Source organism: Colobus angolensis, unplaced genomic scaffold, assembly GCF_000951035.1.
Source record: "Colobus angolensis palliatus isolate OR3802 unplaced genomic scaffold, Cang.pa_1.0 Scaffold260, whole genome shotgun sequence".
NCBI classification, from domain to species: Eukaryota; Metazoa; Chordata; class Mammalia; order Primates; family Cercopithecidae; genus Colobus; species Colobus angolensis.
Genome location: NW_012115822.1, coordinates 1,011,511 through 1,023,636, shown reverse-complemented (window position 1 = coordinate 1,023,636; position 12,126 = coordinate 1,011,511). Strand labels below are relative to the sequence as shown.

The 12,126-nt window shown below is 55.5% G+C and overlaps 1 protein-coding gene across 2 annotated transcripts in view; it reads left to right on the top strand.

The window, feature by feature from the left end:
* Positions 1-11,842, top strand: part of PPM1F (protein phosphatase, Mg2+/Mn2+ dependent, 1F) — a 35,329-nt gene extending 23,487 nt beyond the window's left edge. For both annotated transcript variants that reach the window (XM_011947325.1, XM_011947326.1), the window contains 5 exons: positions 307-509; positions 954-1,142; positions 3,416-3,559; positions 8,271-8,364; positions 10,160-11,842. In XM_011947325.1, coding sequence (XP_011802715.1) covers positions 307-509; positions 954-1,142; positions 3,416-3,559; positions 8,271-8,364; positions 10,160-10,539 — 1,010 coding nt within the window. In that variant the 3' untranslated portion in view covers positions 10,540-11,842. The remainder of the gene's footprint in view (positions 1-306; positions 510-953; positions 1,143-3,415; positions 3,560-8,270; positions 8,365-10,159) is intronic.
* The last annotated feature ends 284 nt before the right edge of the window (positions 11,843-12,126 follow it).

The following is a 12,126-nucleotide window of genomic DNA, read 5'->3' as shown; positions in this document are numbered from 1 at the left end:
CCCAAAGTGCAGGGATTACAGGCACGAGCCACTGCACCTGGCCTCTAATGATTTCTTTAGGGTGGGTTCCCATGAGTAGAATTGCTCCATGGCGGGATGGGAGACTTCAAGGGACAAGCTACCAAAGTAGACATTTCTAATTCTGACAACAGGCTGCCATGTGCACACTATTGAGTTGATGTGCTCACAATGCCCTGGGAGGTGATGGGGGCTGTGCGGGCCCAGGTGGGAGCTGTCAGGGAGCCAGCGAGGCCTCAGCTGATTTGGTTGGCACTTACCTGACAATCCCTCCATTGTGTCCATCAGTGCTGGATGCCCAAAGCCTGGCACGGAGTTTCTTTAACCGGCTCTGGGAAGTCGCCGGCCAGTGGCAGAAGCAGGTCCCATTGGCTGCCCGGGCCTCACAGCGGCAGTGGCTGGTCTCCATCCACGCCATCCGCAACACTCGCCGCAAGATGGAGGACCGGCACGTGTCCCTCCCTTCCTTCAACCAGCTCTTCGGCTTGTCTGTGAGTGCTCCCGTCCAGACCCTGGGGACAGCTTCAGAGGACCGGGGCAAGGGTGGGGGCTCCCCAGGTACCGAGAAGAGCTGCCCACCAAGGCTGAGACAGGAGAGACACCTGTCAGCCTCTGAGCTTGCCCAGCAAGAGACTAAGAAGGGCAACAGTGTGAGTCTGTTATGAGGGAGGCCTGGGTGCCGTGTTCCCCTGACTCCAGCACCAGGAGTCACCTGGGGCAGCCCCTCATTTCATGCTTGTAGCAACTCAGAACAGATGGTGAAACCGAGGGTCCCGCGAGCTGTCCTTTTCCAAACCTCCCAGCTCATACACACATAAGCCGGACAAAGGCCATACTGATTCTCTCAGACTCTACCCCATCAGTGCCTGGCGCCACGCCCCCTTGGGAGCAGCCTGGGTCCTGCGGGTCTGTGACTCCCACCGCATTCCCACCAGGACCCTGTGGACCGTGCCTACTTTGCTGTGTTTGATGGTCACGGAGGCGTGGATGCTGCGAGGTACGCTGCTGTCCACGTGCACACCAACGCTGCCCGCCAGCCAGAGCTGCCCACAGACCCTGCAGGAGCCCTCAGAGAAGCCTTCCGGCGTACCGACCAGATGTTTCTCAGGAAAGCCAAGCGAGAGGTGAGGACTGGCAGCTGGGCCTCGGGTGCAGTTTGGAGGCCAGTGAGAGTCCTGGGCCTCTGCAGCGGGAAAAACGCCAAAGGAGCTGGTGGTGCCAGAAGGTCCTCACTAAACACTGCCGGTGGTCCTGCCATTTCTTCTTACAGTATAGGGGTAAAGGGGCTTGGTTCTCACCTGCCCCGATCCAGCATGCTAGGCCTCCAGGCCACACAGACCTGCCTGATGTAGAGGGTCTGCTGGCCTCAGGGAAGACAGCCTATGGTCAAGTGTTCCTGGGATTTTGTTTTAATGAGATATGGCAAGGTGACAGACACAGACTGGTACCTTAACAAAGAGTTTACTACTCACAGTTCCCGAGAGGAGGGGCCACGCCTCACAGGGCCATGCATGGGAAGCACTGAGGTATTCGGGACACAGAGGGAAGAGAGGGAAGCTGGGTTGGAGCCGTCTCTGCATCCTCCCCAGGTGTTTGCTGTCTCGAGGAATCAGCTGGCCTGGGAAGGGGCAGCCCCTCCAGGACCAGCAAGGCCCCAAGATGTCAAAGCATCGTAAAAGGGGGAATATGTAAAACATGGTTAATCTACTGCCTGCCTCCCCTTCCTCCTCTAGGCAGGGTCTCAGCAGACTACCGATGTCCTCTGGGAACACTCCTTCCTCAGGAGTTACAGCCACGTGTAGGGATGAGGCATTTGTTTCTGAAAGAAGAAAGAACACAAATGCATCAGGTCCCTCCTCTGTGAACTTATGCGCTCTGAACCTCACCAGCAGAATTTCTCTAGGTCCTCCTTGTAGCCCTGTGAGGTGAATACTAACATTGTACCCGTTGTAGACATCGGGAAACTGAAGCTCAGATTGCCCTAGTGAGAAGACACCAGGGGAAAGATGCACTTTTGTCACACGTGCTTGAGTACAGACCTTCATGGAAATTAGCAGAGCTGGGCTTTGCATCTCAATAGAAAACCGCGTAGTCTCTGCAGCTGCAAGGACCCCAGTGAAAAGCAGTCAGGCCTCCACTCCTGGCCCCTCACCTCACCCCACCCCCCAGGAAGTGACAAAGGCCTCTGAGCTCAAGGCTGCCTCTCAGAGTAGAAAAGGGATTCTCTGAAGCAGGCATAACCGCTTTTATTGAGGCTGAGCACAGTGGCTCATGCCTGTAATCCCAGCACTTTGGGAGGCAGAGACTGGTGGATCACTTCAGGTTAGGAGTTTGAGACCAGCCTGGCCAATGTGGTGAAACCTCATCTCTACTAAAAATACAAAACTCGGGTGTTGGCTCACACCTGTAATACCAGAACTTTGGGAGACTGAGGTCGGTGGATCACTTGAGGTCAGGAGTTTGAGACCAGCCTGGCGAAAATGGTGAAACTCTGCCACTACTAAAAATAATTTTAAAAATTAGCCAGGTGTGGTGGCACGTGCCTGTAGTCCCAGCTACTCGGGAGGCTGAGGCATGAGAATCACTTGAGCCCAGGAGGTGGAGGTTGCAGTGAGCCAAGACTGTGCCACTGCACTCCAGCCTGGGCAACAGAGCGAGACTTTGTCTCTAAATAAATAAATAGCCGGGCACAGTGACTCACGCCTGTAATTCTAGCACTTTAGGAGGCCAAGGCAGGCAGATTGCCTGAGCTCAGGAATTCAAGACCAGCCCGGCAAAACCCCATCTCTACTAAAAACACAAAAAAATTAGCCAGGCGTGGGGGTGTATGCCTGTAATCTCAGCTAGTTGGGAGGCTGAGGCAGGAGAATCACTTGAACCTGGGAGGTGGAGGTTGCAGTGAGCCGAGATTGTGCCATTGCACTCCAGCCTGGTTGACAGAGCGAGACTCTGTCTCAAAAAAATAAATAAATAAACATCTTTATTGAGATACAATTGACACGTAGTAACTGGTGCATATTTAAAGTCCACAATTTGGCAAGTTTTGGCTTATACGCGTATACACCTGTGGATTCCTCACCACAGTAACGGGCGTGTTTATCACCCCCGGAAGCTTCATCCTGCCCTGTGTCATCCTCTGCCCTTCCCTGCCCACTCCCCAGACAGCCCCTCATCTCCTTTCTGACACTGCAGACAGTTTGCATTTTCCAGAGGTGGATGTGAACGGGGAGCTGCAGGATGCGCTCTCCTGTCCCTCAGTGTGAAGTTCAGTACGAGCCATTGCGTGGCTCAGCGGTTCCACCCATTTCTGGCTAAGGTTCAGCCTGCACCGCATGTGCCTGCAGTGCAGACCTGTCCCTACCTCCTCTCAACTCTCATGGGCCCTCTCTCCCTGCAGCGGCTGCAGAGCGGCACCACAGGTGTGTGTGCGCTCATTGCAGGAGCGACCCTGCACGTCGCCTGGCTCGGGGACTCCCAGGTCATTTTGGTACAGCAGGGACAGGTGGTGAAGCTGATGGAGCCACACAGACCAGAACGGCAGGTAAGGGGATCCCTCTGCCCAGGCCCAGGATATTCCCGGCCCCCATCATGCTGGACCCACAGGGGAACCCCAGCCTGGGAACCTCAGGAAGTACTAATCCTGGCACCTTTCAAGAGGGAGGGCTCCCCACCTGACTTGAGTCCCAAGGGGTCCCACGTGAGCCCTTCCTGAGAGCTCTGTGGGTCACAGCTCTATGGAGCCCAGAGCTCCAGGGGAGAGCAGAGACCTCCGCACTGACAGGCATCCCAGTGCAGTCGGCGCAGCCCAGTGCAGACCAGAGCCCGTCATACGCACGGACAAGGAGGCCACAGGCTGTGGATGAGGGGCCTCGGGGAAGTGACGCTGCCCGGGGACTGGAGGGAACCTGGCTTGGGGCTGTACTAAGTAGAGGCTACCTGGGACCCTGGCACTCAGGTCATTACCTGGACGTGAAGATGAAAGTCCCACTCAGACCTCTTCTCACAAGACCGTCTCGTCCGTGTGTCTCCTGAGGTCAGATTGCGAGCATTTAGATACCATGGAATGACTGTTTATCCCTCAAACCCCACTTTTCCCACATGCTGCTCTCCACTAGTTATGTTGGATTAACCATGCACATGGGGGATAATTCTACATCAGCACATAGGAGCACCCATCCTTTCTTGGGGCTGTGGACATTGCATGCATCATGCAGTCCCTTGTGGGTGAACATGAAGATCTTTTCAGTCTTTCGGTGTTGAAAACAATGCATCTGTACCTACTTTGTGCAGCATTAATTGCTCAGAGTCAAGTGTATCTGTATCTGTAGGACACATCCCCAGAAGTGGGATGGCTGGGCTGGAACTGATGCATGTACAGTCTGGGTAGATTTGTCAAGCTGCCCACCTCAGGCACTACATGCCCAAGAAGGTCCATTTCCCCACAGTCCCACCAGCCTGCAGGATTCTTCCTGTCAGGTAAGAAGGCTGTCTTGGGGCAATTGTTAAGTTTGCTTTTCTGTTACAGAGTGAGTTTGAGCATCTTTTCAAAAGCTGAAGATCATTTACACAACCTTTCCTGCAAACACTGTTTTTTTCCTTTGCCTGTTTTTCTTACCAGTTTATAGGTTCCTTATCTGTGATTTGCAAATATTTTTCCATGCATCTTTTCTCTTTTATTTTTGTGTATGGGCTTTTGCTACATGGAAGTTTTGTTTTTCTGTAGTTGAGTTGAGTAGTCTTTCTTTTTGTGGCTTCTGGGTTTAGAAAGCACGGCAGAGACCACCAGGACTCGATGATTGTAACAGTCAGGGGCAGCTGCATTCCTTGGCCTTTCACCGCGGCTTACGGTCTGGGCTGGGCCCCTGTACGTCCTCTCCCCATTGTACAGAGGAGAAAACTGAGGCTCAGTCAGTTGCCCAGAGCACACTGCCAAAGTCACAGATAGTCTCTGCCGCTCCCCTGCCTCCGTTGTCGGCGAATTTGGCACCTGCTCCCTAGTGGGCTTTCCTCCCCAGGACATGCAGTCAGATAAAATGTGGCCAAGTCAGGATTCGTGCTGGGCCCACTCCCACCTGCTGCTTGCACACCTGCAGGCTCAGCATTCAGCACCCCCTTAAAGCCCAGTGGGGACTTTGTTCAAACACTGCCTGAGCCCTGCAGTATGGCGCCATGGCAGAGGATGGACAGATGGCCTTGCCTGGTCCCGATTCCACTGTTTCCAAGTCCATCACACGGGGGTCCCTGGAGGTTTGGGCTAAGGATTGTGTGGCCCAGTGCATGTGGAGTGCAGAGATCAGAGCCTGCATAAGAGAAGCACACACAAGTGTCTGTGTTCTTGGCTGCAGCCCACATGGGCCAAGGAGGTCAGATCCAGGGCCCCCCACCTCCCCTTCCCTGCCACCATGCTCTGTAGGCTTGGCCCCTCCTGCTGTGATGCTGATCACAGCCCTCCACCCTAGAGAATTAATCACAGATCCAGGCCAAGGTTCTGCCACAAAAACAAGTGTCCTGTCGGTTACAAGGGCAAGAAACTGGCCTCAACCTGGTGAGCTTCAACAGGGGTCCAGCAGCAGCCCAGAGCAGCTTCGAGGAGTATGTGGGGGAGTTCATGGTGCTCTGCCTTGTTCTGTGGCTGTCTGAACAGTCTCCTGCCTCTGCACTCAGTTCAGCCTCCAAGCACTGAGTACCCACTCTGCACAGGATACTTTGTAGAGGCAGTGAGATAACACAGGACCCACTTCCTGCCTCTGAGTCTAATGGGGGAGCAAGAGGAGGGCAAGGACCTGGGTAGGATGTAGCAGAGAGACGAATGGAATGGAGTCGTATCTCAGGCAACTCCTGCAGGCCAGGGGAGAGACCAGGAGGAAAGGGCAGGTTATGCTAGAATCGGGACCAGGTATGGTGGTGTGCCTCAAGTGATCCTCCCACCTCTCAAGCCTTAGGAGACAGGAGGATGGCTAGAGCCCTAGACGTCGAGGCTGCAGTGAGCTATGTTCATGACACTGCACTCCAGCCTTGGCAACAGAGCGAGACTCTGTCTCCAAAAACAACCAACCAACCAAAATCAGTGAGTAGGAGACTCATGGGGAAGTCTGGGAGAAGACCCCTTAGCTGGGGATGTGTTAGTCCTGGACCAGGCTGAGCCTGGCTAGTGTTTGATGGAGGCGGGAGCCACTGGAGGGGAGGAGGACCCAGGTGCAGGGCCAGGGTTAGAGGGGTGAGCCCGGGGAACCTGCGCAGCCAGGGTTGGCGCAGTCCGTCCAGCACGGGATGGGGCATGGTGGGAGAGGGGATCACAGGCTTCAGGTAGGAAGGTTGTCAGCTGAGAAAGCCTGCATGGCCCCCTGCTGGGGAGAGCCCACCTCCAGAGGGCATGGGGAGCAGATTGCAGTTCATCCTCCATCACCCGCCCACGTGCCTGCCTCTAGGACATTGAGGGGCTGGAGTGGGCTGGAATGTGTGGGAGACAGAAGCAGAGAAAGGCTCCTGATTCTCCCTGGAGCCTCCCACACTCACAGCCCCTCCCCAGGGAATGCCTCTGAGGCAAGGGGAGGAGGCGCTGCTTCCTCTGCAGCTCCTCGCTGTCTGCAGGCGTCTTCACGCGTGTGTGGGCACATATGTGTGTGAACATTCATGCGTACTGTGTGTTCGTCCACCTGCCTCCCCACGCCCTTTCTCCTCCCCTCCTCTTGGCTCTCTCCTGCTCTTCCCTCCTTCTTGGTCCTCCTTGCTTTTCCCTTGCCCTGCTCAGACCCGAGAGGTGGCAGATCTTAGACCCAGAGAGAGCCCTGAGGTCCCTGTTTCTGCCTCCTTCATGGCTTGATGCCCCAGCTCAGCTGGGACAGGAGCACCCAGCCCACCAGGCTGGTCCAGTTGCCACACAGGCTCATGGCTACGGCATCCAGGAAGGCCAGGACTCCTGCAAACCCACATCATTCCCACCACGATGCCCTCTGCAGGGGAGCCACACAAGGAGGCCTCCTCCTTGGTGCAGGTGTCTGGAGAGGGCTCCCTCCCCCAGGCCTCCCGCAGTGCATGTCCATCTGCTCTGGGGAGGAGATTGACTGATACCCCAATCTGTCTAGGGGACACCATCACCTGGGGCATCAGAGTTCTCATGCCCAGCTGGTGCTGTGCCTGGGGACTAGAAGGGCTGGTACTGCATGGGGTCAGGAGGTTTACCTGATAAGGGAAACTGGTAAAGGATGCCCTCTTTCCCCAGTAGACTTGGGAGGTACCTCACTCCCAGGGTGCCTCCGTCACTCTGTCAGGGATGCTGCTGTGCAGCCTTCAGCCAGCAGGCTGTCATCAGGGCAGCCTCTCCCTCGGGCAGAGGCTGGTAGGACCAAAGAGGTTTCTAGAGGACTTGTGGCTGGACCAAGCCTCTGTCCTGTCCCTGGAGGAACCCAGGCCTGGAGTGTTGTGGTTCCCAGGTGAGTGGAGACTGTGCCTGGGCTGAGCTTGGGTAGAGGAGGATAAGAACTAGGCGGGGCACAGTGGCTCACACCTAAATCCCAACACTTTGGGAGGCCGAGGAGGGCGGATCTTGAGGTCAGGAGTTCGAGACCAGTCTGGCCAACTTGGCGAAACCCCGTCTGTAATAAAAACAAAAAAAAATTAGCCAGGCATGGTGGCGGGCCCCTGTAGTCCCAGCTACTTGGGAGGCTGAGGCAGGAGAATCACTTGAACCCAGGAGGCAGAGGTTGCAGTGAGCCAAGATTGTGCCACTGCACTCCAGCCTGGGCGACAGAGCGAGACTCTGTCTCAAAAAAACAAAAAAAAGAACTGGGTGGGTGGGCACAGGCTGCTGTCAGGGCCTGGCTCAGGCTTCCCTGCTGTGTGACCACTCATGTCACATGCTCTATCTTGGCCCAGCAGCTTTCAGGGCAGGGACAGCGTCCCCGAGCTAGAGACAGGGAAGCAGAGGGATTTGCTGTCTGTGTCAGGCTCACAAGCCTCGTGAGTGCCTCCCTGACCCAGAATGCTGCACAGGGGCGCAGGCACCGCTAGGTGGCCTCAGGTGGTCCACTCATTTCACCATTTGTGCAACTAAAGGACTGTGGGTTGTGTATAATTTCTCACTGTTTTTAATGACCCTAGTTTGGGTGCATCTCTGAGCCTCCTGGCTTTGTTCAAGTGCTGCGGCTTTGAATGCCGTCTTAGAAGCAGCTCTGCCTCTGCTCAGGTAGTAGCAGGGAGCTCCACACCCTATCCCCCGGCCCTGGCCCCCGACTCTGGCTGTGTTTCTGCAGGATGAGAAGGCACGCATTGAAGCATTGGGTGGCTTTGTGTCTCACATGGACTGCTGGAGAGTCAACGGGACCCTGGCCGTCTCCAGAGCCATCGGTGAGAGCCAAAGAAGCCGACCCAAGTGGGAGAAGGTCTCTCGGAAGCCCAGGCCTCTGGAGTGTGGCCCGCAGCTCACCAGGGGTTCGGGGAGGCAGTGCGGTGGGCAGAGGGGATTTGTCATGCACTGGGGTGATATCCTCCTAGTGTGAAGGGAACAGGGCAGATTCAGAGACTGCAGCACGAGTGATTGAGTGTAAGTTACACTATATGTTATTATCTCACCTAAAACAGCTCCTACAAATCTCGTAGAAACCTGTGGCTCGCTATCCTGTGGGCTGGAAGTAAAGGTTCCAGTATTCCGGAAATGAGGTTTATCCTCCTCCCACATTCATGCTGACGATCCTTTTTTCTCTTTTGGGAAAAATGTGGGTTTGCTGGCCAGGGTGGCTCATGCCTGTAATTCCAGCACTTTGAGAGGCCGAGGTGGGTGGATTACCTGAGGTCAGGAGTTCGAGACTAGCCTGTCCAACATGATGAAACCCCATCTGTACTAAAAAATGTATATAAACAAAAAATTAGCCAGGCGTGGTAGTGAGCCCCTGTAATCCCAGCTACTCGGCAGGCTGAGGCAGGAGAATCGCTTGAACCCAGGAGGTGGAGGTTGCAGTGAGCTGAGATCACACCACTGCACTCCAGCCTGGGTAACAAGGAAAACTCCGTCTCAAAAAACAATAATAATAATAAATAAAAATTTTGAAAAGTAATGGATCTGGCTGGGGGTGGTAGCTCACACCTCTAATCCCAGCACTTTGGGAGGCCAAGGCAGGCGGATCACCTGAGGTCAGAGTTCGAGACCAGCCTGGCCAACATGGTGAAACCCCTTCTCTACAAAAAATACAAAATTAGCTGGGTGTGGTGGCACGCGCCTGTAATCCCAGTTACTTGGGAGGCTGAGGCAGGAGAAGCACTTGAACCTGGAGGCAGAGGTTACAGTGAGCCGACATCGTGCCACTATACTCCAGCCTGGGCAACAGAGCCAGACTACGTCTCAAAAGAAAAAAAAAGTAGCCAGGCGTAGTGGCTCATGCCTGTAATCCCAGCACTTTAGGGAGCCGAGGCAGGCAGATCACCTGACGTCAGGAGTTCAAGACCAGCCTGACCGACATGGTGAACTCCCATCTCTACTAAAAATACAAAAACAAATGAGCCGGGCATGGTGGTGCATGCCTGTAATCGCAGCTACTCGGGAGACTGAGGCAGGAGAATCACTTGAACCCAGGAGGCAGAGGTTGCAGTGAGCCGAGATTGTGCCACTGCACTCCAGCCTGGGCGACAAGAGCGAAACTCCATCTCAAAAAAAAAAAAGTAGTGGGTCCAGTCTGCATCTCATTGTCTCAGCATGCATTCACTGCCAGGTCTCAGGCTGTGCGCCCCGTGACCACACCTGCTCCTTCCTGGTACTTAAAAAATCTCTCCCTCCCCAGCTGATTGCCAGGGATTTGGCACCTATCCCTCTGACCCCTCTGAAACATTCTGTCTTTTTGGCAAATGTGGCACCTTCTTGACAGCCCCTCTTCAGGCTGTGTCTTTCCTTGTGTCTCTGGACACTCCAGGAAGCGAGGCCAGGATGGGGCAGCTAGGGCAGAGAAAGGGGGAGCTCACAGGCCAAGGTCAGGGGGTTCCATTCCCAGGCAAGCGGGAAGCACTGGGCAGTTTGCATAAAGGAGCGATAGACCCCGTGAGAGCAGGTTAGTCTCTGTCCCCACAGGACATGAGGTCTGGGCATGGGTGGGTGGGGAGGAAGCTGCGGACACTGTGGTCCTCTGACCCGGGCTCTTCTCTGCCTGTCCAGGGGATGTCTTCCAGAAGCCCTACGTGTCTGGGGAGGCCGATGCAGCTTCCCGGGCACTGACAGGCTCCGAGGACTACCTGCTGCTTGCCTGCGATGGCTTCTTTGACGTCGTACCCCACCAGGAAGTTGTTGGCCTCGTCCAGAGCCACCTGATGAGGCAGCAGGGCAGCGGGCTCCATGTTGCTGAGGAGCTGGTGTCTGCGGCCCGGGAGCGGGGCTCCCACGACAACATCACGGTCATGGTGGTCTTCCTCAGGGACCCCCAAGAGCTGCTGGAGGGCGGGAACCAGGGAGCAGGGGACCCCCAGGCAGGTGGGAGGAGCCAGGACTTGCCCTCCAGCCTTCCAGAACCTGAGACCCAGGCTCCACCAAGAAGCTAGGTGGTCCAGGCCCCTGCCCTCCCCTTCCTCCCACCCTTGTCCTTCTCTCCCTCAGAGGCCTCAGGACCCAACAGGTGGCAGGCAGTGGACAGGGCGCCCGCCCCACCGTGCTTTCCCCAGCACTCCAGAGCCACTCGGGATGCCCCCCGCAGCCCGTCCTGGTGGCTGTGGAACTGCACTGGGTGGCGGGCAGATGGTAGAAGGCAGCCTAGGAGACCACACCAAAGAGAAGATGGACCGGCTCTTGCTCCCAGCTCCCATGGGGCCCGGGGTGGGACCAGAGGTCATAGGTGCCCAACGGCAGCCAAACCAAAGACACTGGTGTGCGTGGAGCAGCACGGTCGTGCATGTGGGACCCTGGGGCAGCCCCAGGAGCCAAACTCTTGAAGCGCCCCCTGGGTCAGGCCCAGCAGCGGGGTGGCCAGCCCCAGTTTCCCATTGCTCCTCTCTGCGGCCGGGGCCGGGTGGGTTCATATTTACAGATACGCCCAGCCAGTCCTGGTCGGCCACACCAGTGTCCCAAAGAGGAGAGCGCAGCAGGGCCAGGGTCTGTTTTGTAGCAGCCACCCCCCCTGCCCCTGCTCCAGGGCAGCCGTGATGTGCTTGGGCCCACCAGGGCCTTCCGGGCTGCTCTCTTCCCTGAGCTCAGAACCGGCGATGTACATGTGTCTTTTGTTGGTGTGTTTGTTTTTGTTTTTTTTTTTCCAGGGAAGTCTAATTCAGAAGCAGTATTCAAGGTTTTCTCTTTATCAGTGCCAAGATGACCTGTTGTGTCATATAATTTAAGCAGAGCTTAGCATTTATTTTATTCTTTAGAAAACTTAAGTATTTACTTTTTTAAAGCTATTTTTCAAGGAACGTTTTTTTGCAGTATTATTGAATTTATTTTCTAAATCAGGATTGAAACAGGAATTTTTCCAGGTGGTGTTAATAAGCCATTCAAGTGCCTTACACAGCTTTGAAGAAACTAGGACTGCACTGGGCTCGGATAGGCCCATTGAGGTTTTTAGAAAAGCAGAATTTGTTTTGTTAGGGAGGCATGATTTTGGTGAGATATTTCTGGAACAGTTTTCCGCCTCTTTGTGATGCCGAGCACCCAAGGTTCACCCCCACCCCAGGTGACTGGCAGGAGCTGCGACTGCCGTGTGGTGGTGCCTGGGCCCGACAGCGGGGCTCTGGGCATCCCAGGTGACTTTGGCCCATCTGCCTGCATTCCCACCCCCTTGGGCCTGGCTGGATCCCAGGCAGAGGGACCTTGCTGCTGTGTGATTGGAACATTCCCAAATGTCTTGTGAATTTGTAATCAAATTGGTCTCATTGGGAAAGATGGTTAATTAAGAGACTCAGGCAAGCACAGAGGCAGCCCGTGGGTCTCTGGCTTAGTCTGGAGGCAGCGGGGATGCTGCTGGGAGTCCATGGCACAGGCCACAGCCCCTCACCTTGCCACGGTGGCTGGCAGCACACCTGTCTTGCTCTGCCCCATGCCCTGAGCAGGCATGAGAGCTCCATGTCCCCTAGTGCACCCTGAGATGGGGCTCACAAGCGACGGTCCTGGGTGTCTCAGGGAGCTCACTGAGGGTGTGCGAA